The following is a 27794-nucleotide window of genomic DNA, read 5'->3' on the forward strand; positions in this document are numbered from 1 at the left end:
GGAGAACAATCCGACTAGCACTAGCTAATGACACCTACCTTTTTCTTTCACAAATCCATACTTGGAGTCAAATATCGATGTAATATCATCCAAAAATGATATCCAGATATGAAACTGTATCGGTTTCCCCCCATTACTACTGTACATAAGTAAGCATTGTGTCTTCACAAAAACAAACTGTAGGATGCATTAACTCATATACAACCACACACACACCATCACGGTAGGACAAAAACAATCCTTATTCCTTGCACTAGAGGAAAATAAATTGATGGGTTTAACAAAGGAGAGGTCTGCACTTTCTCAGTGGGAGTAGAAAGTGCTGTGAGTTTTGATATTGAGACATCAATGCCAAACTGCATTGCAAGAGAGCTGGGCAGAGCCACTGGTGTATAGAAGCAGTCCACTGCACACGTTTGGAAGGGAAGCAGGCAGGTAAGTACGAGGGAGGGAGGAACGAATTGTTGAGCCAGTGAACACCAGACAGCTTGTGTGACATTGGGTTGTCTGTGTGTGTGTGTGTGTGTGTGTGTGTGTGTGTGTGTGTGTGTGTGTGTGTGTGTGTGTGTGTGTGTGTGTGTGTGTGTGTGTGTGTGTGTGTGTGTGTGTGTGTGAGCAGACCTGGGTTCAAATACTAATTTAGGGTATTTCAAGTTAATAATTGGAATGTATTTGGAAATACATTTGGAAAGTATTGGCATACATTTGAAAATACTCAAATACACAGACAAGTGTATTTTCAATTACAATTACTTAAAATACGCTCATGCATTTGAACCCAGGCCTGTTTGGTATTTGAAATGTTGTACTTGAAAATAAGTATTTGAAAATAGTTTCAAGTGGTAGGCTATTTATAGGAAATTATTAGAAAATGCTTCCAATAGAAGTAGGTGACTCGGCCCACATTATTTGAAAATACACAAAAAATAAGTATTTAAATAACAAATAATAAAATACACATGTATTTGAAGCCAGGTCTGATGTGTGTGCCCGCGCAAATGCGTGCATGTGTGTTTAGGATACTTCTTGCTCGAGGACTGACATCTAAGTAGAGAAGATGAGGAGAACAGATGCACTTGGTACACACATCTGACAGGTGTACCAAACAAGCACTATCCTTTCTGCTTCACTGAATTGCATACACACCTCTCCAAACTCTCCTCGAGCCATAGACCTCTCTCTCCCCCCTCCCTTCTCACACCAAACAATCAGCGTCGGGTGGGAGTCCCAAGAGCATGCGCACAGTTTCTGTTGATTCTATTTAGAAAAGCCACGGTTGTGTTCTCTGTGTCCTCTCAAGTGTAAAACCGATTTCTTTCCCAATGAGCTAAACAGCTTGCAGTGGCCCGATGCTCTGATGGGTTTGTGGAGAGCTGCACAGCGTACTGTCGGTTTGATTGTTTGGTTGTTTGGTGAGGATCCAGTTCTGCAGCACGGGGTTGAAGGTTGTAATGGTGGGGCTCCAAAATAAGCCTTCAATCTAGGCCTTTGCTGGTCTTGTGTAGCAATACAGTACCTCGGTGATGTAATGCAACCTGTTTAATCACACAATCTCTAAAGACTCATCTTTGAGGGGAAAAAAACATGAATTTGTTCTTCATTGTTGAGCGTGTCATTCTTTTACTTCACTACTTTTTCAAGCAATCAACCCTTTCCCATTCCTGGATATGTCAAAAACATAGAAAACGACTGGGTATTACCCAGAAGTCATTGTGACAGCCGCATGCAGGGAAAGAATGACCACTGGTCAGAGATTAAATACCCTGTCCCAGCAACAGTGACCGGAGATTGACTTAAAAGCAGAGCAAATCTCTCTCTCACACACACACACACACACACACACACACACACACACACACACACACACACACACACACACACACACACACACACACACGTTCTCATTTCTGTCAGAGTGGTGGAGAGCAGTCGCTGTGACCTCTTGGTGTTAGACTGTCAAAGTGAAAAACCCAGCTGTGCAATAAGAGTGACGCACCGCAAATGTGCCTTCAGCTCCTCATTGACATTCAGTGTGCCTCACACACGTCCCACACACAGCCGCAGTCTCTGCCTAAAATGCATGCATGCACGCACGTACGTACACACACACACACACACACACACACACACACACACACACACACACACACACACACACACACACACACACACACACACACACACACACACACACACACACACACACACACATAACCGTTCTTTTAAAAGCATGGGAACAGGTTAATAACGTTATTTTATGTTCTAGGTATTTTTTTCCAGTCCCACAGAAAATGCAACAAAGCGCCTATGCAAAGCCCTCACTCTGTCCCTCAGAAACATATTCCAGTGTCTGCCTGCTTGCCAGCTGAAAATTAAAGAACAATGGATTCACTTTTTCAATGCTAGTTAAAGGATACAATAGTTATGATGTTTCACATTGGATTTATTGAATACAAAAAGGTAATTCTGGTGCCGCTCTACACACACAAGCTTATTAGCTAGCTCTGGTCCAAGTTCAAAGACATTCAACGCTCCTTCATAGAAGCCGCTCCTCGGTAGGTATAATTATGTGGGCCTGTCAGTTCATAACAACAAGATGTCCAACGGTTCAAGCCAAGCCTCCTCCTCCACCCTCACTCTACACTGTCCAATGTATGTAAATAGCTTTCCCGCTCCATAGCAAGCTGCTCTACCAGCACTGATTGGTGAAGGAATTTCTCGAGCTAGATGTAAAAAAAAATGTATAATTCAAAAGTTTAAGAAGGAACAGAAAGGAATAATAGAAACAGTTACTTTTTTGGTGTTTGAACCGGTTGAAAATGTATTTTGCTGGTCGGAACAGTGGAATGGAGCAAAAGAAATTATAGTTCTGTTCAGAATGAAACGATTGGAAAAAAATGATGTTGGTTCCAAGTTCCTACCCGGTTCCAATAAATTCCACTCAGTCATAACTTTAATTGAATCTGAGAGGTCACAGTTCCAGATGCCAAAGAATATACTGCTCAAAAAAATAAAGGGAACACTTAAACAACACAATGTAACTCCAAGTCAATCACACTTCTGTGAAATCAAACTGTCCACTTAGGAAGCAACACTGATTGACAATAAATTTCACATGCTGTTGTGCAAATGGAATAGACAACAGGTGGAAATTATAGGCAATTAGCAAGACACCCCCAATAAAGGAGTGGTACTGCAGGTGGTAACCACAGACCACTTCTCAGTTCCTATGCTTCCTGGCTGATGTTTTGGTCACTTTTGAATGCTGGCAGTGCTTTCACTCTAGTGGTAGCATGAGACGGAGTCTACAACCCACACAAGTGGCTCAGGTAGTGCAGCTCATCCAGGATGGCACATCAATGCGAGCTGTGGCAAGAAGGCTTGCTGTGTCTGTCAGCGTAGTGTCCAGAGCATGGAGGCGCTACCAGGAGACAGGCCAGTACATCAGGAGACGTGGAGGAGGCTGTAGGAGGGCAACAACCCAGCAGCAGGACCGCTACCTCCGCCTTTGTGCAAGGAGGAGCAGGAGGAGCACTGCCAGAGCCCTGCAAAATGACCTCCAGCAGGCAACAAATGTGCATGTGTCTGCTCAAACGGTCAGAAACAGACTCCATGTGGATGGTATGAGGGCCCGACGTCCACAGGTGGGGGTTGTGCTTACAGCCCAACACCGTGCAGGACGTTTGGCATTTGCCAGAGAACACCAAGATTGGCAAATTCGCCAGTGGCGCCCTGTGCTCTTCACAGATGAAAGCAGGTTCATACTGAGCACATGTGACAGACGTGACAGTCTGGAGACGCCGTGGAGAACGTTCTGCTGCCTGCAACATCCTCCAGCATGACCGGTTTGGCGGTGGGTCAGTCATGGTGTGGGGTGACATTTCTTTGGGGGGCCGCACAGCCCTCCATGTGCTCACCAGAGGTAGCCTGACTGCCATTAGGTACCGAGATGAGATCCTCAGACCCCTTGTGAGGCCATATGCTGGTGCGGTTGGCCCTGGGTTCCTCCTAATGCAAGACAATGCTAGACCTCATGTGGCTTGAGTGTGTCAGCAGTTCCTGCAAGAGGAAGGCATTGATGCTATGGACTGGCCTGCCCGTTCCCCAGACCTGAATCCAATTGAGCACATCTGGGACATCATGTCTCGCTCCATCCACCAACGCCACGTTGCACCACAGACTGTCCAGGAGTTGGTGGATGCTTTAGTCCAGGTCTGGGAGGAGATCCCTCAGGAGACCATCCGCCACCTCATCAGGAGCATGCCCAGGCGTTGTAGGGAGGTCATACAGGCACGTGGAGGCCACACACACTACTGAGCCTCATTTTGACTTGTTTTAAGGACATTACATCAAAGTTGGATCAGCCTGTAGTGTGGTTTTCCACTTTAATTTTGAGTGTGACTCCAAATCCAGACCTCCATGGGTTGATAAATTGGATTTCCATTGATTATTTTTGTGTGATTTTGTTGTCAGCACATTCAACTATGTAAAGATACAATTATTTAATAAGATTATTTAATTCATTCAGATCTAGGATGTGTTATTTTAGTGTTCCCTTTATTTTTTTGAGCAGTGTATATCTAATATACAGTGCATTCGAAAAGTATTCAGACCCCTTAACATTTTCATTTTACATCATTTAGCAGACGCTTTTATGGCTTGGCTGTGTGCTTAGGGTTGTTGTCCTGTTGGAAGGTGAACCTTCGCCCCAGTCTGATGTCCTGAGCGCTCTGGATCAGGTTTTCATCAAGGATCTCTCTGTACTTTGCTCCGTTCATCTTTCCCTCGATCCGGACTTGTCTCCCAGTCCCTGAAAAACATTCCCACAGCATGATGCTGCCACTACCATGCTTCACCGTGAGGATGGTGCCAGGTTTCCTCCAGCCGTCACGCTTGGCATTCAGGCCAAAGAGTTCAATCGTGCTTTAATCAGATCAGAGAATTTCATTTCTCATGGTCTAGGAGTCCTTTAGGTGCCTTTTGGCAAACTCTAAGCGGGCTGTCATGTGCCTTTTACTGAGGAGTGGCTTCAGTCTCGCCACTCTACCATAAAGGCCTGATTGGTGGAGAGCTGCAGAGATGGTTGTTCTTCTGGAAGGTCCTCCCATCTCCACAGAGGAACTCTGAAGCTCTGTCAGAGTGACCATCGGGTTCTTGGTCACCTCCCAGACCAAGCCCCCCCTCCCCCGATTGCTCAGTTTGGCCGGGTGGCAAGCGCTAAGAGTCTTGGTTCCAAAATTCTTCCATTTAAGAACGATGGAGGCCACTGTGGAGCCAGGCCCAGCCAATCAAAATTACTTCCAAATTCTCTAAAACGACATTGGCGGTGGCTTATGGTAGAGAACTGAACATTAAATTGTCTGGCAACAGCTCTAGTGGACAATCCTGCAGTCAGCATGCCCATTGCACACTCCCTCAAAACTTGAGACATCTGTGGCATTGTGTTGTGTGACAAAACTGCACATTTGAGTGGCCTTTTATTGTCCCCAGCACAAGGTGCACATGTGTAATGATCATGCTGTTTAATCAGCTTCTTGATATGCCACAACTGTCAGGTGGATGGATTATCTTGGCAAAGGAGAAATGGTCACTAACAGGGATGTAAACAAATTCGTGCACAAAATGTGAGCGATTTAGGAAATTTTCTGGGATCTTTATTTCAGCTCATGAAACATGAGACCAACACTTTACATGTTGCGTTTATATTTTTGTTCAGTATATATTTGTATAAACTTCACCTAATATAGAATAGAAGAGGCATTTGAATTTAATTGTATTATATTTCCTTTAATTCAAATTGCAATTTTGTATCCATTTACAATTTCAATTGAAATTCAAAAGTTGTATTGGAATTTATGAGGCATTCTCAAATCAATTCTGGAATTGAGCCCAACCATGACACACCCAGTCGTTGGCCAACCCTTAAGTCTTCTAATAGCACCACCTTGTGGACATAAAAATATCGAGCTCCTCATTAGATTCTTATTTAGGAAAAAAACAATTACAATAAATTACTTAGGCCCAAAGCCATCTTCTTCCTGACACACCTAATTAATCAGATGGGTTATGTCTTGTTTACTTCCATATGTAAATAAATCATTTCATTTTTTCCTCTGGCTAAATTCAGATGATTAAATAATAGTTTAAAAAATATATTATAACTCTTCCAATGCAGTTGCATTTTTGAATGACATTCAGTGGTCAGTACTAAGTAAATGTAGAAAAAATGGCAAGAAGAACGTACTTCAGAAGCAATTGTCTTTATAGTTGATTAAGTCAGAACTTTATCTCAAGCTTTGAGCTGCTAACCTTATGGTGATATACTGTATCTGCATCTAAAATGCACTGTGGCATTTGAATTGTCAGCCATTTTAGTATTTTGCCGTTTCAGCAATAAGCCGAAAAATAAAAGGTAATAGCCTTCATATAACTTTTTTTGAGTGGGCAGAATTGATGAGTCTCTAAATAACATTCTAGGCCAAACTAAATTTGTTGTACTTCACAAATTTAGAAGTTAATTTGAACAATGTACCACAGCAGATTCAAGGAAGCAGACTCAAGATAGCATACTGGAATGTTGTCAAAAACTGCATCTGTCATGGTGACATTGATATGTGTAGAATGAGCGATATAATAATCACGCTGTTTTAGAACCACTGATAGCGTCAATAGCGCCATTTAGAAGTTCAGAACAACCAGGCAGTAGACAGCGACCATCTAAAACTCAGACAATCTTATTTTTCTTAGAAAATTCTCTCGCGCTTTATGGTCCTGTCACGAGGACCCCTTTTGAAGATCAAGTCATGCTTGAAATGATGCCACCTACTGTGGAAACGGAATTGACAGGCCAGGCACAATGTCTTGTGCTACCACACAACCCTTTCGTCCATGAGATTTTCTCACCTTAGTAGGGTGTAGATAAAACTCCCACTGTGCTTTGTAGTGTAGCTGGATGGAGGGTTTCTACTGCATAAGTCAACGTAATCGTGTGCGTGATCGTGTTTTTCAGTTCTATATAAATTCATGTGTGATATGTATTCTCTTCCCCCAGGGTATTATGGTGCCACCCCACTGTCTCTAGCTGTTCCATCTGGAATCTCAATGGGATGTACCTGGCCCCAAGGCCAGTCTGAAACCTCTACACTGTAGCAGCTGTCACACTAACCCCACTGTGTCCAATCATTCAGAACCAAGAGAACCATTTCCTCTGCCGTATTAAATACAACAGCTACACTCTCACAAATGCATGTATATAGGCCTACACTGAAAATGTAATGTCCTGGCACCTTAGCTTCACTTCAAGGTTCAGAAAAGTGTTTTAGCTAAGCCCTGAACATGTATCACTGTTCCACTCACCTCATACCAGTCAGTTTTGGGGGAGGGGGGATATTTCAGGAATATTCTGCTTAGCACCTAAGTTCTAAGTGGTGACACTTTTAAGATTAAAGCCTCGAAAAGACTAATGAGATTGGAAACACAGGATTTAACATATATCGAACAATCTGCCATTACATATCATTTCACCAATAACCACCTCCAGAAAAACAGCTTACAGAAAGAAGCATGGTACAAGATGTAAAATGCGAATGGAGTCTCAGTTGCAGCACTTCCCAGGCACACATATGCCTTGTGACAGCCCCATGCTTACTGACTGAATAAATACAGTCTCCACACAGGTGGCTGTCCACAGAGAGACAGGCAATCAGGAGCACATCAGTAAAGCACCACCAACTGGCTACCGCTGAATGTGCCCAGCATACTTAAAACCAGCCACTGCGCCGAGATGTAGTTCTCCTAAAGTTATTTAAAAAAGGAGAAGAACGAGTGATTTACTGATACACCCACGCATCATACAGTAGATTATCCAAGAACAACTTATTACTTAGTACAATATCTCATCAAGAGTGAAAATGCAATAAAAACTACCTTCATAAATGAAATACTGTGTGCTACTAAGACCCTGGCATTCAGCATTGGCAGCAGTCTTGTGAAGAGAGATCAATATCAGCATCGATACATGCAACGGACACCTTAAGGTTGTTGATCATTATATTTGACAGATGTATCCAACAGGGAATCTATAATTTTACAGCATGTGTCAACCTCTCACAAATGCATCCTTCACATTCTTCAAATATCTGCACACATTTTTGTTAAAATATCATCATATTTACATATCGTCATCATATGATATTAGTCATATTACATTCCACACAAGGTGGAGATGATGCCCCTTATGTGAATGGGGCAGTGTGGACTGTTCGAATTGTAACTAGATTTCATTTCGTGCAGCCATTCCGTACTATAGCTGAGAGAACAGCTGGGTGGCGCCGTCAACATTCGCAGACTCTTTCGGTGCTTCGCGGACAACCTGACATAAAAACAAAAAACAAGAGTTGAGAAAGGATAAAGGAAGACAAATCAGACAACCATCAGATGGAGGATACTTAGCACACTCAACTCTGTCAGGTAATCCATTGATTCTCAGTTTAACCTTACCGGTGTTGGCTTTCTGGGCACCGGAGCAGTGCATTTTGATACACTTCTGACATCCCGTTGGACCTCTGTAAATATTTTATTCAGGTTCTCCACCTTCTCATTCTTCACTTTATTGATCTGTGTACAAAGAAGAAAAAAAAAACTTGTCAGCAACTGTGTCAAATACTACCCTTGCACAATACATATACAAGACGGATAAGTTAACCTTCAGGAACAACCATCTTATGGTGAGATGACAACAACCTGTTGAAGTCATTTTTTTCACAGAGCATTTGCTGAGTGTCAGGGTTTAACAGGGAACTATCCACAGGAGATAAGACACCAGAGCTTTCCAAATCGAGTAAAGTTTGGAAGTATCTCCAAGAAAAGTTTGCCAAGTAAAAAGTTGGCATTTTGAGACAGTGGCAGGCTGAATACTTACTTTATGGCATTGTGGGTGAATTCTTTCAATGCATTCAGTCAGAATGTAACTAGGCTATGACTCCAATGGGATTAATTAGAGAAACACCATCAACAAATGCTTATACCAAAAATCAGGGAACCTGAAAAACAGCATTGTTGTAGCTAGTTGATCCCCCAGCATAAGAGTATTTCGTAATATTCTGTATGTAAATCTGAGACACTACATTTAGTATGATATGTTATGTTTCATATGTATTCATTTGTGGATGTCCATCATCCATTTTGTACATGTTAAGAATTGCAATTTGTACAATATGTTACGAATTAGTAAAATATGTGATATGTTACAAATACCAATGTTGCAGCTAACTTTATCTAGGTGGTTAATACTAACATTAGCTAGCTATAAGGTTAGGGGTTAGGAGTTAAGGGTAAAGGGTTAATGTTAGGGTTAAGGGAAGGGAAAGGGTAAGGTAACAGGCTAAGTAGTTGCAAAGTTGCTAATTAGCAAAAATTCAAAAAGTTGTCCGTGATGAGACAGAACACGCAACCTTTGGATTGCTAGACGTTTGCGTTATATACCAACTCCAACTCCTTTCGTTTTTGCCTTACAGTGCATTCGGAAAGTGTTCAGACCCCTTCTAAATTTTCCACTTAGCTACATTACAACCTTATTCTAAAATGGATTACATTTTTTTTTTTTAAATCCTCAATCTACACATTATACCCCATAATGACAAACGAAAACAGATTTAGACATGTTTGCAAACTTATGAAGAAAAAAAATACCTTATTTACATAAGTATTCAGACCCCTTGCTATGAGACTCGAAATTGAGATCAGTTGCATTCTGTTTCCATTGATCATCCTTGAGATGTTTCTACAACTAGATTGGATTCCACCCGTGGTAAATTCAATTGATTAGACATGATTTGGAAAGGCACACACACCTGTCTATATAAGGTTCCACAGTTGACAGTGCATGTCAGAGAAAAAAACCAAGCCATGAAGTCGAAGGAATGGTCCGTAAAGCTAACAGATAAGATTGTGTCGAGGCACAGCTCTGGGGAAGGGTACCAAAAAATGTCTGCAGCATTGAAGGTCCCCAAGAACAAAGTGGCCTCCATCATTCTTAAACGGAAGAAGTTTGGAACCACCAAGACTCTTCCTAGACCTGGCCACCTGGCCAAACGGGGGAGAAGGGCATCGGTCAGGGAGGTGACCAAGAACCCGATGGTCACTCTGACAGAGCTTTAGAGTTCCTCTGTGGAGATGGGAGAACCTTCCAGAAGGACAACCATCTCTGCAGCACTCCAACAAATCAGGTCTTTATGGTAGTGGCCAAACAGAAGCCAATTCTTTAGTAAAAAGGCACACGACAGCCCGCTTGGTGCTTGCCAAAAGATACCTAAAAGACAGACCATGAGAAACAAGATTCTCTGGTCTTATGAAACCAAGATTGAACTCCTTGGCCTGAATGCCAAGCGTCACGTCTGGGGAAAACCTGGCACCATCCCTACAGTGGCAGAATCATCCATGGCAGTGGCAGAATCATGCTGTGGGGATGTTTTTTAGCGGCAGGGACTGGGAGACTAGGATCGAAGGGGAAAATGAACGGAGCAAAGTACAGAGAGATCCTTGATGAAAACCTGATCCAGAGCGCTCAGGACCTCAGAGTGGGGCAAAACAGATCAACAACCCTAAGCACATAGCCAAGACAACACAAGAGTGGCTTTGGGACAGGTCTTTGAATGTCCTTGATTGGTCCAGCCAGAGCCCGGACTTCAACCTCATCGAATATCTCTAGAGAGACCTGAAAATAGCCGTGCAGCGACCCTCCCCATCCTACCTGACAGAGCATGAGAGGATCTGCAGAGAAGAATAGGAGAAACTCCCCAAATACATGTGTGCCAAGCTTGTACCGTCATACCCAGGAAGATTTGAGGCTGTAATCGCTACCCAAGGTGCTTCAACAAAGTACTGAGTAAAGGGTCTTATGTAAATGTGATATTTCCATTTTTTTTTTCATTTAATACATTTGCAAAAAAATTCTAAAAAACTGTTTTCACTGTCATTATCGGGTATTGTGTATAGATTGATGAGAAAAAAAAAACGATTTAATCCATTTTAGAATAAGGCTGTAACGTAACAAAATGTGGAAAAAGTCAAGGGGTCTGAATGCTTATTGAATGCACTGTAAGTGTCCTATGTTATGTAACCATACCAAACGTAACATACTGTAACATTAACACTATATCCCAAAACTCCCATTTCTGAACCTACCACACCACTTCAATTAATAGCCCGGGCGTTTATTTGCTTAAATCACAACAGCCACTTATTAAGCCTTGTTCACACTGTAGGCCTTAACGCTCAACTCAGTTTAAAAAAATCCACCAAATCAGGTGTGTGTGTGTGTTCAGACGGCAGTAATTTGCTGACAAGGCCACGCTAGTTGTCATAGTAACAACAGGTGTGTGTGCAATGGTGTAGGCTGATTGGTGGTGCTTGTGCTTTCTATCACTCAAAAGTTATGTCGCAAGCTAAGCCTCAAAGGATAAGATGATCCAACTTTCAAAACAAGTCATTTTTGGCTAGCCACAGCAGTCAACTAGCTAGCTGTTTTGTTCTAGCACATACACTAACTTGTTTGTTAACAATTAACAAGCTAGTTAACTGTAGCTGGCAACCAACAAGATATGCCGAATAACAGTCTAAAAACCATCAGATTGGACCGTTCACATGGCCAGGAATAAGATTTGTATCTGACTTTAAACCACGAATGAAGGTGGTTTGAAATGTGGCTAATAATGAAATTTGATTTGTCACTTGCACAAAATACAAGTGTAGACCTTACAGTGAAATGCTTACTTATAAGCCCTTAACACTTTTCTTAACTGCATTGTTGGTTAAGTATTTACTCAAATAAACTGAAGTAAAAAAATATATATATATACACACACAAATACATTTTATAATTAAGGAGCAACAATAAAATAGTAGTAGCTAGGCTACATACAGTGGGTAACAGTACAGAGTCAATGTGCGGGGGCACCAGTTAGTCAAGGTAATATGTACATGTAGTTAGAGGTAAAGTGACTATGCATGGATAATAAACAGAATGGCAGTAGCGTAAAAATGGGGGGTGGGGGACAATGAAAATTAGGTAGCCATTTGATTAGCTGTTTGGGAGCCTTATGGCTTGGGGGTAAAAGCTGTTAAGCCTTTTGGACCTAGTTCCGGTACCACTTGCCGTGCGGTAGCAGAGAGAACAGTCTGACTAGGGTGGCTGGAGTCCTTGGCAATTTTTTGTGCCTTCCTCTGACACCTCCTTGTATAGAGGTAGTGGATGGCAGGAAGCTTGGCCCTAGTGATATACTGGGCCATTCGCATTACCCTCTGTAGTACCTCGCGGTTGGAGGCTGAGAAGTTGCTATACCAGGCGGTGAAGCAACCAGTCAGGATGCTCTCAATGGTGCAGCTGTAAAACTGAGGATCTGGGGACCTGGGAGGGAATAGGCGTTGTCATGCCCTCTTCACAACTGTCTTGTTATGTTTGGACCATGATAGTTGTGACCTGATTCAGGAAACTAGGCGTATGTTGCAAGTCAAGACTTCACAGGAGAGCCGTTTGAACGTAAAAAATATATTTTTATCATAATGCGTTTGTTGGCAGAAATGGCTTGTCGAACATGTGAACTTTCATGGTCCTTAATAACAAACTTGTATGCCATCTGTAAATACAAATATAATTGTTAAATTGCGAGCCTTGTTGGTTAAACCACAGAAAAAGTTAGCAGCCTTCCCACTCGCCATGATCGGCTGAGATAATGAGTGGGCTGTACATGCCGAGAGAGGATTGGTCTGTCATATAGAAGGCTTCTGTCTATTTAAGCTCGTCTGTCTGTGTTGGTAATTCTGTCAAACATGGCTTTTTTAATAATGTATTGTGTAGTGGAGCTGCATAAGTGTTGCGATCCACTTCCTGGAAAATCAAGTTTTGAAAATCAGTGGAATTAAAGTATGATAGCTAAAGAGATGGAGAAAACACCCGTCTCCGGATTACATCTTCAAACTAAGGGCAACCGTGGTACGGCATTCCTGACAGGGAGACGCATCCATCATGCATGATGATGTATACAGGTAAGAGTCTAGCGTTAGCTAGCAACGTTTTCAGATATTACACATTCCTAATTTGTTTAATTTCAAGCTAAAGTGTACTGTTAGCTAGCTAGCTAACGTTAGCTGGCTGGCTCCCTAGATGACGTTATTATTCATTTCCCAGAGGCGTTTGCTTTTCTAGTTAGAGCCTAATGTTAACTAGCTAACATTGAACCTGGTTGGTTAGCTCCCAGCACTGTGGCATTGTTCATTAACTAGCTAATGCTAGTTGGCTGGCTGGCTCGTTACATGCTGACCACACCTCTCATGTCACGTGCGCTGCAAAATAAATTTACACATACATGTCATTCAATTGCACCCACACTGCTCGCATGCGCCAACAAGCATCTGCGTTGCCAACCGCTAAAATTGAAGTCAGTTCTATTACGTGACGCTGAACGCGGCGCAAGTCCTGCTTCTCCCATCTCATTGGATTATAGAAGCATATACCCACGTGCCATCTCCTCATTGGTTATACCCACGTGGGTGATTGAAAGATGAACGGAGTGTGGATAAATTGTTGGAGTAGTGTGTGGATGGATTACTTGTCGCAGTGCATTTCAGGAAAAATAACTCAACGTTTATATCACAGGACAAATTAGCTAGCAACTGCAAGCTAGCTAGCTAAATTGCCATAAATGTTTAATGCTTTTCAACCTGTCCACAAATTAATATAATTGGTTCAGAGTTTGATTTAATATTTCAACCTGCGTGTTGTGGTTGCATTTGGTGTGGGCGGGATCAAAATCAATTTGCGCATGTTGACACGCGTGTTTAGGTATGGTTGTTAGCTAACATTACATGATATGTGCACAACACCCATTGAATTATGGCCCATGTCAGTAAACGTCTGCAAAAAAGTGTAATGAAATTGTTGCCAGGAGAGCTGGTTAGGCTGTTTTCATGTTATCCTGAGGTAAACAATCATCGGCCAGAGCTTCAAGTTTGCGCTCCGAGAGCGCTCCAAGATGGGTGGGGCTAAAGCTTAAGACGGTGTGAACGATGCTGAATGGGTGTAGACAAAGAACTTCACTTGATATCAAAACATTCAAAAGGCAATTTTCTCAAAAATGAGTTTACAAGTTGATCAACTTTCAAAGCAGAATTACATTCCCATTGTTCCTCATATATTGTATGATATATCATTTTGTAGCTCGGAGTCTACTTTTATCCAATGTAAAAAACAATTTCAAATTTTGCTATATAAGACCTAATCCAGGTGGTGAGTCAGTGTGTTGGTGATGTGGACACTAAGGAACTTGAAGTTCTCAAACTGCTCCACTACAGCCTCGTCAATGAAAATGGGGGCGTGCTCAGCCCTTCTTTTTCTGTAGTCTACAATCATCTCCTTTGTCTTGATCACGTTGAGGAAGAGTTTATTTTTTTTATCCTGGCACCACACTCCCAGGTCTCTGACCTCCTCCCTATAGGCTGTCTCATCGTTGTCGGCGATCAGGACTACCACTGTTGTGTCGTCGGCAAACTTAATGATGGTGTTGGAGTCGTGCTTGGTCATGAAGTCATGGGTGAACATTGGAGTACAGGAAGGGCCCCTGTGTAGGGATCAGCGTGGCAGGTGTGTTGTTACCTACCCTTATCACCTGGGGCCGGCCCGTCAGGAAGTCCATGAGCCAGTTGCAGAGGGAGGTGTTTAGTCCCAAGGTCCTTAGCTTGGTGATGACCTTTGAGGGCACTACGGTGTTGAACGCTGAGCTGTTGTCAATGAATAGCATTCTCATGTACACTACCGGTCAAAAGTTTTATAACATCTACTCATTCAAGGGTTTTTATAAATGTTTTACTATTTTCTACATTGTAGAATAATAGTGAAGACATCAAAACTATGAAATAACATATGGAATCATGTAGTAACCAAATAAAGTGTTAAACAAATCGAAATATATTTTATATTTGAGATTCTTCAAATAGCCACCCTTTGCCCTGATGACAGCTTTGCACACTCTTAGCATTCTCTCAACCAGCTTCACCTGGAATGCTTTTCCAACAGTCTTGAAGGAGTCCCCACATATGCTGAACACTTGTTGGCTGCTTTTCCTAAACTCTGCGGTCAAACTCTTCCCATCTCATTTGGGTTGAGGTCAGGGGATTGTGGAGGCCAGGTCATCTGATGCAGCACTCCATCACTCTCCTTGGTCAAAAAGCCCTTACACAGCATGGAGAAGTGTTGGGTCAATGTCCGGTTGAAAAACAAATGATACTCCCACTAAGCACAAACCAGACGGGATGACGTATCGCTGCAGAATGCTGTGGTAGCCATGCTGGTTCAGTGTGCCTTGAATTCTAAATAAATCCCTGACAGTGTCAACAGCAAAACACCCCACACATTTTACAGTTACGTCATTTAGCAGACGCTCTTATCCAGAGCGACTTACAGTAGTGAATGCATACATTTCAATTAATTTCATACATTTTTTTTTCTCCGTACTGGCCCCCCGTGGGAATCGAACCCACAACCCTGGCGTTGCAAACACCATTGCAAACACCATGCTCTACCAACTGAGCCACAGGGAGGCACCATCACACCTCCTCGCTTTATGGTGGGAAATACACATGCAAAGATCATCTGTTCACCCACACCATGTCTCACGACCAACGGACAAATTCCACTGGTCTAATGTCCATTGCTCATGTTTCTGGCCCAAGCAAGTCTCTTATTGGTGTCCTTTAGTAGTGGGTTCTTTGCAGTAATTTGACCATGAAGGCCTGATTCACGCAGTCTCCTCTGAACAGATGATGTTGAGATGTGTCTGTTACTTGAACTCTGAAGCATTTATTTGGGCTGCAATTTCTGAGGCTGGTAATTCTAATGAATTTATCATCAGCAGCAGATGTAACTCTAGGTCTTCCATTCCTGTGGCGGTCCTCATGAGAGCCAGTTTCATCATAGCGCTTGGTTTGTTACTGCACTTCAAGAAACCTTCAAAGTTCATGACATTTTCCATATTGACTGACCATGTCTTAAAGTAATGGACTGTTGTTTCCTTTTGCTTATTTTAGCTGTTCTTGCCATAATATGGACTTGGTATTTTACCAAATAGGGCTGTCTTCTGTATACCACCCCTACCTTATCACAACACAACCGATTGGCTTAAACGCATTAAGGAGGAAAGAAATTCCACAAATTAACTTAAGACATACCTGTTAATTGAAATGCATTCCGGGCGACTACCTCACAAAGTTGGTTGAGAGAATGTGTGTGCAAAACTGTCATCAAGGCAAAGGGTGGCTACTTTGAAGAACCTCAAATATAAAATATATTTTGATTTGTTTAAAACTTTTTGGTTACTACATGGCTCCATATGTGTTACTTAATAGTTGATGTCTTCACTATTATTCTGCAATGTAGAAAATAGTAAAAAATAAAAGAAAAACCCTTGAATGAGTAGGCCTTCTAAAACTTTTGACCGGAAGTGTAGGTACTCCTTTTGTCCAGGTGGGAAAGGGCTGTGTGGAGTACAATAGAGATTGCGTCGTCTGTGGATCTGTAAGGGCGGTATGCAAATTGGAGTGGGTATAGGATTTCTGGGATAATGGTGTCATGTGAGCCATGACCAGCCTTTCGAAGCACTTCATGGCTACAGACGTGAGTGCTATGGGTCGGTAGTCATTTAGGCAGTCATTGTTGTTCTTGGGCACAGGGACTATGGTGGTCTGCTTGAAAACATACTGGTATTACAGACTTGGTCAGGGACAGGTTGAAAATGTCAATTAACTCTTACATCTAGACGTTCCGCTAGCGGAACACCGCTCCAATATCCAATGATAGGGCGTGGCGCGAAATACAAACTCCTCGAAAATCCAAAAACTTCAATTTTTCAAACATGACTATTTTACACCATTTTAAAAAGACAAGACTCTCCTTTATCTAACCACACTGTCCGATTTCAAAAAGGCTTTACAACGAAAGCAAAACATTAGATTATGTCAGGAGAGTACCCAGCCAGAAATAATCAGACACCCATTTTTCAAGCTAGCATATAATGTCACAAAAACCAAAACCACAGCTAAATGCAGCACTAACCTTTGATGATCTTCATCAGATGACACTCCTAGGACATTATGTTATACAATACATGCATGTTTTGTTCAATCAAGTTCATATTTATATCAAAAACCAGCTTTTTACATTAGCATGTGACATTCAGAACTAGCATTCCCACCGAACACTTCCGGTGAATTTACTAAATTACTCACGATAAACGTTCACAAAAAACATAAAATAATTTAAGAACTATAGATACAGAACTCCTTTATGCAATCGCGGTGTCCGATTTTAAAATAGCTTTTCGGTGAAAGCACATTTTGCAATATTCTGAGTAGATAGCCCGGCCATCACAGGCTAGCTATTTTGACACCCACCAAGTTTGGTACTCAACAAACTCAGATTTACTATAAGAAAAATTGGATTACCTTTGCTGTTCTTCGTCAGAATGCACTCCCAGGACTTCTACTTCAACAACAAATGTTGGTTTGGTTCCAAATAATCCATAGTTATATCCAAATAGCGGCGTTTTGTTTGTGCGTTCAAGACACTATCCGAAGGGTAACAAAGGGTGACGCGCCGGCGCATTTCGTGACAAAAAATTTCAAAATATTCTATTACCGTACTTCGAAGCATGTCAAACGCTGTTTAAAATTCATTTTTATGCGATTTTTCTCGTAAAATAGCGATAATATTCCGACCGGGAGTGGTTGTTTTCGTTCAAAGACTGAAAATGTAAAATGGACTCTTCACGTGCACACGCGCACCCATCTCATTGTTCTCAGATCGACCACTATCCAAATGCGCTACTGTTTTTCAGCCAGAGACTGCAGAGTCATCATTCTACGTTCTGGCGCCTTCTGAGAGCCTATGGGAGCCTTAGAAAGTGTCACGTTACAGCAGAGATCCTCTGTTTTGGATAGAGATGACAAAGAAGGCCAAGAAATGGTCAGACAGGGTACTTCCTGTACAGAATCTTCTCAGGTTTTGGCCTGCCATTTGAGTTCTGTTATACTCAGACACCATTCAAACAGTTTTAGAAACTTTGGAGTGTTTTCTATCCAAAGCTACTAATTATATGCATATTCTAGTTTCTGGGCAGGAGTAATAACCACATTAAATCGGGTACGTTTTTTATCTGGCCGTGAAAATACTGCCCCCTATCCATAACAAGTTAAGAGACTTGCCAGTTGGGCAGCGCATGCTCAGAGTACACGTCCTGGTAATTCGCCTGGCCCTGCGGCCTTGAGACTGTTGACCTTTTTAAAGGTCTTCCTCACGTCGGCTACGGAGAGCGTGATCACACAGTCGTCCGGAACAGCTGATGCTCATGCATGTTTCAGTGTTACTTGCATCGAAGCGAGCATAGAAGTTATTTAGCTCATCTGGTAGGCTCGTGTCTCTGGACAGCTCGCGGCTGTGCTTCCCTTTGTAATAGCTTGCAAGCCCTGCCACATCCGACGAGCGTCGGAGCCGGTGTAGTACGATTCCATCCTGGTCCTGTATTGGCGCTTTGCCTGTTTGATGGTTCGCCGGAGGGCATAGCAGGATTTCTCATAAGCGTCCAGGTTTATGAGAAATCCCGCTCCTTGAAAGTGGAGCATTTAGCTCAGTGCGGATGTTGCCTGTAATCCATGGCTTCTGGTTGGGTTATGCACTGTGGGGACGACGTTATCAATGCACTTATTGATGAAGCCAGTGACTGATGTGGTGTACTCCTCAATGCCATCGGAAGAATCCCGGAACATATTCCAGTCTGTGCTAGCAAAACAGTCCTGTAGCTTAGCATCTGCGTCATCTGACCACTTCCTTATTGAGCGAGTCACTGGTACTTCCTGATGAATTTTTTTTGTAAGCAGGAATCAGGAGGATAGAGTTATGGTCAGATTTTCCAAATGGAGAACGAGGTAGAGCTTTGTACACGTCTCTGTGTGTCAAGTAAAAGGTCATCTAGAGTTTTTTCCCTGTCTGGTTGCACATGTAACATGCTGGTAGAAATTAGGTAAAACGGATTTAAGTTAAAGTCCCCGGCCACTAGGAGCGCCACCACTGGATGAGTATTTTATTTTTTACTTATGGCCTTATACAGCTTGTTGAGTGCCATCTTAGTGCCAGCATCTGTTTGTGGTGGTAAATAGACAGCTGCAAAAAAATATAGATGAAAACTCTCAGCTTATCATGAGATACTCTACCTCAGGCGAGCAAAACCTTGAGACTTCCTTTATATCAGATTTCCTTTACCAGCTGTTATTTAAACAGAGACACAGCCACCCCTTGTTTTATCGGAGGCAGCTGTTCTATCTTGCTGATGGCCCGAAAACCCCGCCAGCTGTATGTTATCCATGTCCTCGTTCATCCACGACTCGGGTGAAACATAAGATATTACAGTTTTTAATAGGGATGCATGATATTACAAAATAAATAAAAAAATACATTTTTTTTCTTAAAAAAAAATTAAATATTTGAAAAAAATAAATGTACCATTTTTTTTTTTAATAATATAAAAAAAATTTTTTTTAATATTTAAAAATATAATAAATCGGTAAGTATATGAGATTCAGCCGATATTAGCTAAAAATGCCAACATCGGCACTATGAATAGTTTAACGCTGATATGCAAAACCAATGTCAAAGCTAGGGTTGCACATTTTGGGGAATAGTAAGAGGTGGAAACTTTCCGTGGGAATTAACGGGAATATATGCAAATTAATAACATTTAAATGTAGATATTTTTTGCATTGGATATATTTACCATATCATATGGAGACAAACATAAACCTTTTACCTTATCATAAGTAGACAAATTGCAAATGATTAATTCTTCCAATATAAATAAATAAAAAAATTGTTACGAATTGAACTTTAATTAAATGAGTTGACTTCACATGGGATGATTTCACTGAACAACAAAAGGGAATATTGAATGACCCATCGCATCTCCCAAAAACATTTTCAACATACATCTGTAAAATTATAGTCTAGAAACTAAAGCTTGGTTGTCTTCCTCTCAGGCTTCCATGTCTTCTCCTCTTCAATGTCCACCTCTAACATCAGACTGAGGCCTCATCTTCACTGTCACTTTCCAACCTTGTTGAGGATGTCTCGTTGTCAGGCTCAAAAATCATCAAATTTGCCTGGATGTCCACCAATTTTTCTACCCTTGTAATTGGTCAGCCTGTTGCGTGCTTTGGTGTGCGTGTTCCCAAACAAGGACCAGTAGCGCTCTGAGGCGGCTGATGTTGGTGGGATTTGGAAGATGGAGGCAACAGGGGAAAGAGCCTCAGACCCACAAAGTCCCTTCCACCAGGTGGCTGATGAGATATGTTGGCACGACTGCCATATTGCATCTCCAGCCCAAAGCCCTTGCTTGGAAGTGTACTTCACCAGACTGCCAAGAACCTTGCCCTCATCCAGGCCAAAGTGGCGAGACACGGTAGTGATGACACCATAGGCCTTGTTGCTCTCTGCACCAGACAGAATGCTCTTGCCAGCATACTTGGGGTCCAAAATATACGCTGCAGCGTGTATGAGCTTAAGGCAGAAGTCTTCACGCTTCTTGATGATTTTCAGAACTGCAGTTTCTTCTGCTCGGAGCAACAGCGAATTGGGCAGGGCAGTACGGATTTCTTCTCTTGCATTTGCAAGCAGAGTCTGAACATCAGACAGGATGGTATTGTCTCCCTCAATCCGTGCAATGGCTACTGCTATAGGTTTCAGGAGTTTCAGGCTGCTTACCACGCTCTCCGAAAATACCTCATCCAGGAAGATCCTCTTGATGGGGCTGTACATATCGGCAGACTGTGATATGGCCATTTCTTTGAGAGACTCCTTCCCCTCCAGGAGACTGTCAAACATGATGACAACACCACCCCAACCGGGTGTTGCTGGGCAGCTTCAATGTGGTGCTCTTATTCTTCTCACTTTGCTTGGTGAGGAAGATTGCTGCTATAACTTGATGACCCTTCACATACCTAACCATTTCCATGGCTCTCTTGTAGAGTGTATCCATTGTTTTCAGTGCCATGTCGTCCTTGAGCAGCAGACTCAACGCATGAGCAGCACAGCCAATGATGCGAGGGTAGGACGCCTCCACTTTAGACCAAGCAGCCTTCATGTTCGCAGCCTTGTCTGTCACCAATGCAAATACCTTCTGTGGTCCAAGGTCAATGATGACTGCCTTCAGCTCATCTGCAATGTAGAGACCGGTGTGTCTGTGCTCTTGTAGAATACTGGTTGAGGCGTGGAGATGTAGTTAATTATTCCTTGCCCACGAACATTCGACCACCCATCAGAGATGATTGCAATACAGTCTACTTTCTCTATGATTTGCTTGACCTTCACTTGAACTCGGCATCCAGCAAATAAGTAGATAAAGCATGTCTGGTTTGAGGGGTGTATGCTGGGCGAAGAATATTCAGAAATCTCTTCCAATACACATTGCCTGTGAGCATCAGAGGTGAACCAGTTGCATACACAGCTCGAGCAAGACATTCATCAGCATTTCTCTGACTACGTTCCTCCACTGAGTCAAAAAGACCTCTGATTCTAGGAGGACCATGAGCTGTTGCTGTCATTAACATGTCTGATTCATCATTTTCAACTCGAATAGAAATAGAGGGACTTTTTGTCAGAGGTTGCTTGTTGTGAGCACTGAGGGAACTTTATGCACTTGGCCTGATGAAAGTGCTTTGTTGCATTCTTCACATATGATTTGGCACAGTATTTGCAAATGTACACAGCTTTTCCTTCTACATTAGCTGCAGTGAAATGTCTCCACACATCAGATAGTGCCCATGGCATTTTCCTGTAAAGATTAGAAAAAAATGAGTAAAAAAAACCTAATACAAGTCTATGTACAGATAAATAGTTAAGCAGTTAGATTAAACAACTCATTTGTGAGATAAATGTTTTAAAATGAAACATGTATGGAAACAAGTAATTAACACTCCTCAGTTAGCAGGCTCAAGCAAGATAAAACCCACAGTTTTTGCAACTTAGTAGCAGAAATTGTTAACAAGTTAGAAATGATTTAAACACTTTTCTGTAGGCTACTATTTACTAGTTATCAAATAATTGTGTCATATAAAATATATTCACCCCACCCAGCATTGTAATCAAAACTTACCAGAAAGCATGTAGTCCTTGGCTCAGACAGTGTAGTAGTGTGGTCTCAAAAGCATCTCATTAGTGTGCAAGATCTTGAAAATCAGCTGTACATGTGATGAATGCACTGCACATGTGATGGAAAAAGACACTGTGCATGCATAGGGTTGCAATTCCATCGAATTGGGGATAGCTTAACCTGTCTGGGATAGGGGGCAGTATTTTCACGGCCGGATAATAAACGTACCCGATTTAAACTGGTTACTACTCTTGCCCAGAAACGAGAATATGCATATTATTAGTAGATTTGGATAGAAAACACTGAAGTTTCTAAAACTGTTTGAATGGTGTCTGTGAGTATAACAGAACTCATATGACAGGCAAAAACCTGAGAAGATTCCAAGCAGGAAGTGGCCAGTCTGCCAATTTGTAGTCCTTCTGTTGCATCTCTATCGAAATTACAGTATCTGTGCTGTTACGTGACACTTTCTAAGGCTTCCATTGGCTCTCTAAAGCCTTCAGAAACCGAATTGACGCATCTCCTGTCTCTGGGCAGATAACAGCAGCTCAGTTTCTCAGTGGTCTGCCTGGTGACAGAGAGACTGGAGATGCGCGTTCATGAGACCTCGCTATTTTTTTCTTTCCCTCTTTGAATGAATACGACATTGTCCGGTTGGAATATTATCGCTATTTAACGAGAAAAATAGCATAAAAATTGCTTTTAAACAGCATTTGACATGCTTCTAAGTACGGTAAAGGAACATTTTTTTTTTTTTTTGTCACGAAATGCACTCGCGCGTTACCCTTTGGATAGTGATCTGAACGCACGAACAAAACCAAGGTATTTGGATATAACTATGGATTATTTGGAACCAAAACATTTGTTGTTGAAGTAGAAGTCCTGGGAGTGCATTCTGACGAAGAACAGCAAAGGTAATCCAATTTTTCTAATAGTAATTCTGAGTTTAGTGAGCCCCGAAGTTGGCGGGTGTCTGAATAGCTAGCCTGTGATGGCTGAGCTATGTACTCAGAATATTGCAAAATGTGCTTTCGCCGAAAAGCTATTTTAAAATCTGACATAGCGATTGCATAAAGGAGTTCTGTATCTATAATTCTTCAAATAATTTATGTATTTTGTCAACGTTTATGATGAGTAATTTAGTAAATTCACCGGAAGTTTTCGGTGGGAATGCTAGTTCTGAACATCACATGCTAATGTAAAAAGCTGGTTTTTGATATAAATATGAAATTGATTGAACAAAACACGCATGTATTGTATGACATAATGTCCTAGGAGTGCCATCTGATGAAGATCAAAGGTTAGTGCTGCATTTAGCTGTGGTTTGTGTTTTTGTGACATATATGCTTGCTTTGAAAATGGCTGTGTGATTATTTTTGGCTGGGTACTCTCCTGACAAAATCGAATGTTTTGCTTTCGCTGTAAAGCCTTTTTGAAATCGGACAATGTGGTTGGATTAACGAGAGTCTTATCTTTCAAATGGTGTAAAATAGTCATATGTTTGAGAAATTGAAGTTATAGCATTTTTGAGGTATTTGTATTTCGCGCCACGCGATTCCACCGACTGTTGAATAGAGTGGGACGCTAACGTCCCGCCTAGCCCAGAAAGGTTAACCAAAATATGCCACAAGACCTAGAATTGCCTTGTGTATCCAACAACAACAAAAAAAATCACTTTTATAAGCTAACATTTTTGATGATTTTAAGCAAAATTCCCCAAATTTCTGGGCTTAACTTCCCATGGAAAATACTGGAAATTTACCGGAAAGTTTCCGACCCTCTGCAACCCGTCAAAGCTGACGTGCATACCTGTATAACGTAGGTAGATGACGTAATGACGCCACGGAAAATATAACGCTACACTTACAACACAGCATTCCTAACCTAGCCCACAATGTCTGCTGTGTGGATCTATTTTGAAGTTTCAAAGGAGAAGATAACAAAAAGGCCATATACAAAGTTTGTGTTGCTATTATTTCCCGAGGGGAGAAAGTGAAATCTTTCAATACCACAAACCCAACTACTCATTTGAAAGTGCAACACCCCCAGACGTTCAGCGACTACTAGTCGAGCAGTCATTTGAAAGAGTAAGAAAATTTCAGTGAGACAACTCAAAGGTGAAATCCATTAAGGCTAAAATAACGGCATTCATTGCCCTTGACAATCAACCGTTCTCTGTCGTGGATGATGTTGGATTTCGCCAACTTGTCAAGCACCGGTACACACTACCAAGTAGGCGCTATTTTTCAGACGTTGCCCTACTGGAGTTACACAGTATTGTTGAAACGCACATCCATGAACTACTTGCTATGGGCGTCACTGCTATTAGCTTCACGACTGACATTTGGACCAGCGATGTCAGCCCCATGAGCATGCGGAGTCTGACAGCACAGTGGGTCGACGAGGATTTCGTACTGAGGAAAGCCGTATTGCATGCTCAAGAATGTGCTGGTTCCCATACCGCTGCTGTCATTTCAATGGCATTTGAGAACATGTTTTAAACTTGGAAACAAGAACACACTCCTAGCTCCATTCAAACAACTGACTTGAGAAATAAGCTCATCAACTGCGTCTGGAGCAGACGTGATACCCTCTGTCATGGCACTGAAACGCCTGCTCAACAAAACTGCCGACAGACCGTGGGGTTAAAACTTGCAAAAGTACTCTACTAGAGGCTGTGAACATGCGAGTCGGTGGTATTCTCTCTGAGCCTCTTTACTGTGTCGCCACCATGCTCGATGCTAGGTACAAGGACTGCTACTTCGATGCAGACAAGAAACAGAGTTTACGTGAAATGTTACAGACACAGCTGGACAAGTTGGAAACGGACACAGTGACAGTACGCACCAAGGAAAACATTGAATATCGGTATCGGCCAAAAATGTCATATCGGTGCATCCCTAGTTTTTAATGTCCCGTTGGTAGGATAGTCGTGATCGGAGCTCATCCATTTTCTTATCCAATGAATGCACGTTGGCAAATAGGACTGATGGTAGAGGGGGATTACTCACTCGCTGTTGGATCCTTACAAGGCACCATGACCTGCGTCTCCGATATCTCTGTCTCTTCATGCGAATGACGGGGATTTGGGCCTTGCTGGGTGCCTGAAGTAAATCCTTCACGTCCGACTAATTAAAGAAAAAAATCTTCATCTAGTACAAGGTGAGTAATCACTGTCCTGATATCCAGAAGCTCTTTAAGGTCATAAGAGACAGTGACAGAAACAGTATGTACAAAATAAGTTACAAATAACGCAGGAGAAAAAAAAAAACACGATAGCACAATTGGTTAGGAGCCCGTAGAACAGCAGGCATCTCTTCCGGCGCCATCATATCCGATTCCACGTGCTTTGTGGCTGTTCAGACTCCAGGAAAATACAGTCGAATCAGATATGCAAATAAATAGAATTTGTGTCACTTCAAAGAGCAAACACGGCTTTAGAGACAGAATTTTATATGAGCTAAGTGTCTATTTTTCTAACGCACACATCTTTTGCTAATTTGCATAGTTAATTGTTTAATTCCACCATTCACTTCCAGTATTTTAATCAATTTCTTCATTCCATGAAATAGTGTTGGCATTTACACACAGTCACATTTCCGAGGTCTCAGTATGCCTGTTTAAAAATAAAAAATAAATGCAGTTCTTACTTTCGCCACTAGATGGCAATCTGCCAATTTATAGGGGTCTGTCCTAAAGTTGTTGACTGTTTTCCTGCTTGCCAGTTAGCTAGCAGTTCTCAGCTGTCAGCAGCTTCTTACTGGCGATAAAAACGCCATATTTTTTGGATTCTTTACTGAATGTAACAAATCAAACATTAACCTCGTAAACAATATTTTGCTCCTCCCTTGTACTTGATTGATGAATTAAGGTCACTAATTAGTAAAGAACTCCCTCACCTGGTTGTCTAGGTCTTAATAGAAAAAAAGACGCTAGACCCTCCATAAAATGAGTGACAGCCCTGTCATAAACAATTCATGGTAACCTCGTAAACAATTCATTTAGACCCGATGTTGTGCAATGCGTGCCGTGGTCCAGATATTAAAAAGGGACAAGTGGCTATTTGAGAGTCAGCAATTAATTGACATTTTACGATATAATATCCGATAATTCGCACCAAGCTTTGTTGACATAGTGGTGCCGGTTTCTCGTAACAACTTCTTAGAATTTTACATTTTGTCGTTGTCATCTTCAATGTTGTTTCCGCTGGTAACAAAAAGCTAAATTTGCATGAAAAGAGCTGATATTAATGTTAAAGACTTTCAAAATAAGTTTGGTATACGCTCAGTGCGCCGTTGACATTTCACAGATATAACTTGTTTTTGTGAGATCTAGAAAAACAACAAATGTAACATTAATATGAAAAGCACACTCAAATACTACATGTCATGTCTCAAAATCAATATCCATCTTACCTCTGTTTTATGTCCTGCGGATTCGAGAAGAACGATAAAAAGTTAAAATGCAAAGTAAGCCTGTCAGTGTTGGGTCGCCAGTAGCTTTAAAGATGCACTATGCAGAATCGCTCCGCCATTTCCTGGTTGCTAAAATTCTAAATAGTTCACCTAATTTCTGTTCGTGACAAAACAAGATACATTGTACCATCAAAACAACTGTGAAATATATTTTCCATAACCAAAAATATTGTATTTTCAGCTGTTTGAAACAGGCGTACAACACAAAAGAAAATACGCAAAAACGAAAATGAAGCATGGGAAGCATAGAAATAGTAACATACAACAGATCTACCGCCTTACACTTGACTTCAATTAGAAATACATGTGAGTTATAGATCTGTCAATGTGAACGTGGTCAGGTCAGACAAAAATATCAATATTGCAGCTTTAATTCTTGCACAGAATCCAGCCTCGTTGACATGATGCAACTTTCCTGCTGACCACTTTTTATCCTTTGTCCTCCATTGATTTAGTCACCTAATTCTGGCCATCCTTCAACGGTAAAACTCCAATAACTTTAACGGATTGTGATAGAGACATGAGGTTTGGATCATTGGTTTTCTTCATTGGTTTACTCATTGTTCAAAAGACGCGTTTTTGATTGGGCACCCTATTGTGTGAAGCCTATTAGCTAAACAGTTGGCTAACTAAGATGGTAGCTAGCTAGCATTATCCACTTACGTGTTTGAGAGTTGAAGTGACAGGTTTTGCCTTATTCTTTTGTTTTGTCTGTTTGTTGGCCACTCGGAAAACATTCTGCTGCTTTTTGCCTTTTTGTTTATTCTTCGCCATGATTACCTATGAGAACAAACGTATGCTGTTAGCAAGGTGGCTAAGCTTGCTCAGACCGACCCGTTGTGATCATACAGTTTTAGTTTGTTTTCACAATATATAAAAAAAAAAAATACAGTAACATCACGTGCGTTCAATATGTGAATCCACATAACTAGATAAACTCGAAGAATAATAACAAAATATACAAACCTCAAGAAGTGGACGACTATCGGCAAATGTAAAACGTGTTGAAGCAACGGAGCTTGACGCAATTTAGATGCGACTAAAATCTGAACCAATCAGTCCTCCCGAAGACAACAGATTGAAACGCCCACATGGTGCGCTCGATTTCTACACTATCCGTGCTGAATCCGCG

The 27794-nt window shown here is 41.7% G+C and overlaps 1 protein-coding gene across 1 annotated transcript; it reads right to left on the reverse strand.

Moving 5' to 3' along the window:
* Positions 1–8035: 8035 nt before the first annotated feature.
* Positions 8036–27746, reverse strand: rbis (ribosomal biogenesis factor). The gene is made up of 4 exons (XM_014180972.2): positions 27629–27746; positions 27326–27442; positions 8500–8616; positions 8036–8371 (listed from the first exon to the last, which is right to left on the reverse strand). The coding sequence occupies exons 2-4, from the start codon at positions 27434–27436 to the stop codon at positions 8303–8305; spliced, it is 297 nt and encodes a 98-aa protein (XP_014036447.1). The 5' UTR covers positions 27437–27442; positions 27629–27746; the 3' UTR covers positions 8036–8302.
* Between the last annotated feature and the right edge of the window lie 48 nt (positions 27747–27794).

Source organism: Salmo salar, chromosome ssa29, assembly GCF_905237065.1.
Source record: "Salmo salar chromosome ssa29, Ssal_v3.1, whole genome shotgun sequence".
Classification (NCBI taxonomy): Eukaryota; Metazoa; Chordata; class Actinopteri; order Salmoniformes; family Salmonidae; genus Salmo; species Salmo salar.

Coding starts and splice junctions, on each gene's coding strand:
- rbis (XM_014180972.2), bottom strand. CDS start 27,436: ATGGCGAAGAATAAACAAAAAGGCAAAAAGCAGCAGAATGTTTTCCGA. Junction 8,617..27,325: donor TCACTTCAACTCTCAAACAC/GTAAGTGGATAA, acceptor CTTTGTACACAG/ATCAATAAAGTGAAGAATGA. Junction 8,372..8,499: donor TGCCCAGAAAGCCAACACCG/GTAAGGTTAAAC, acceptor TTTTTATGTCAG/GTTGTCCGCGAAGCACCGAA.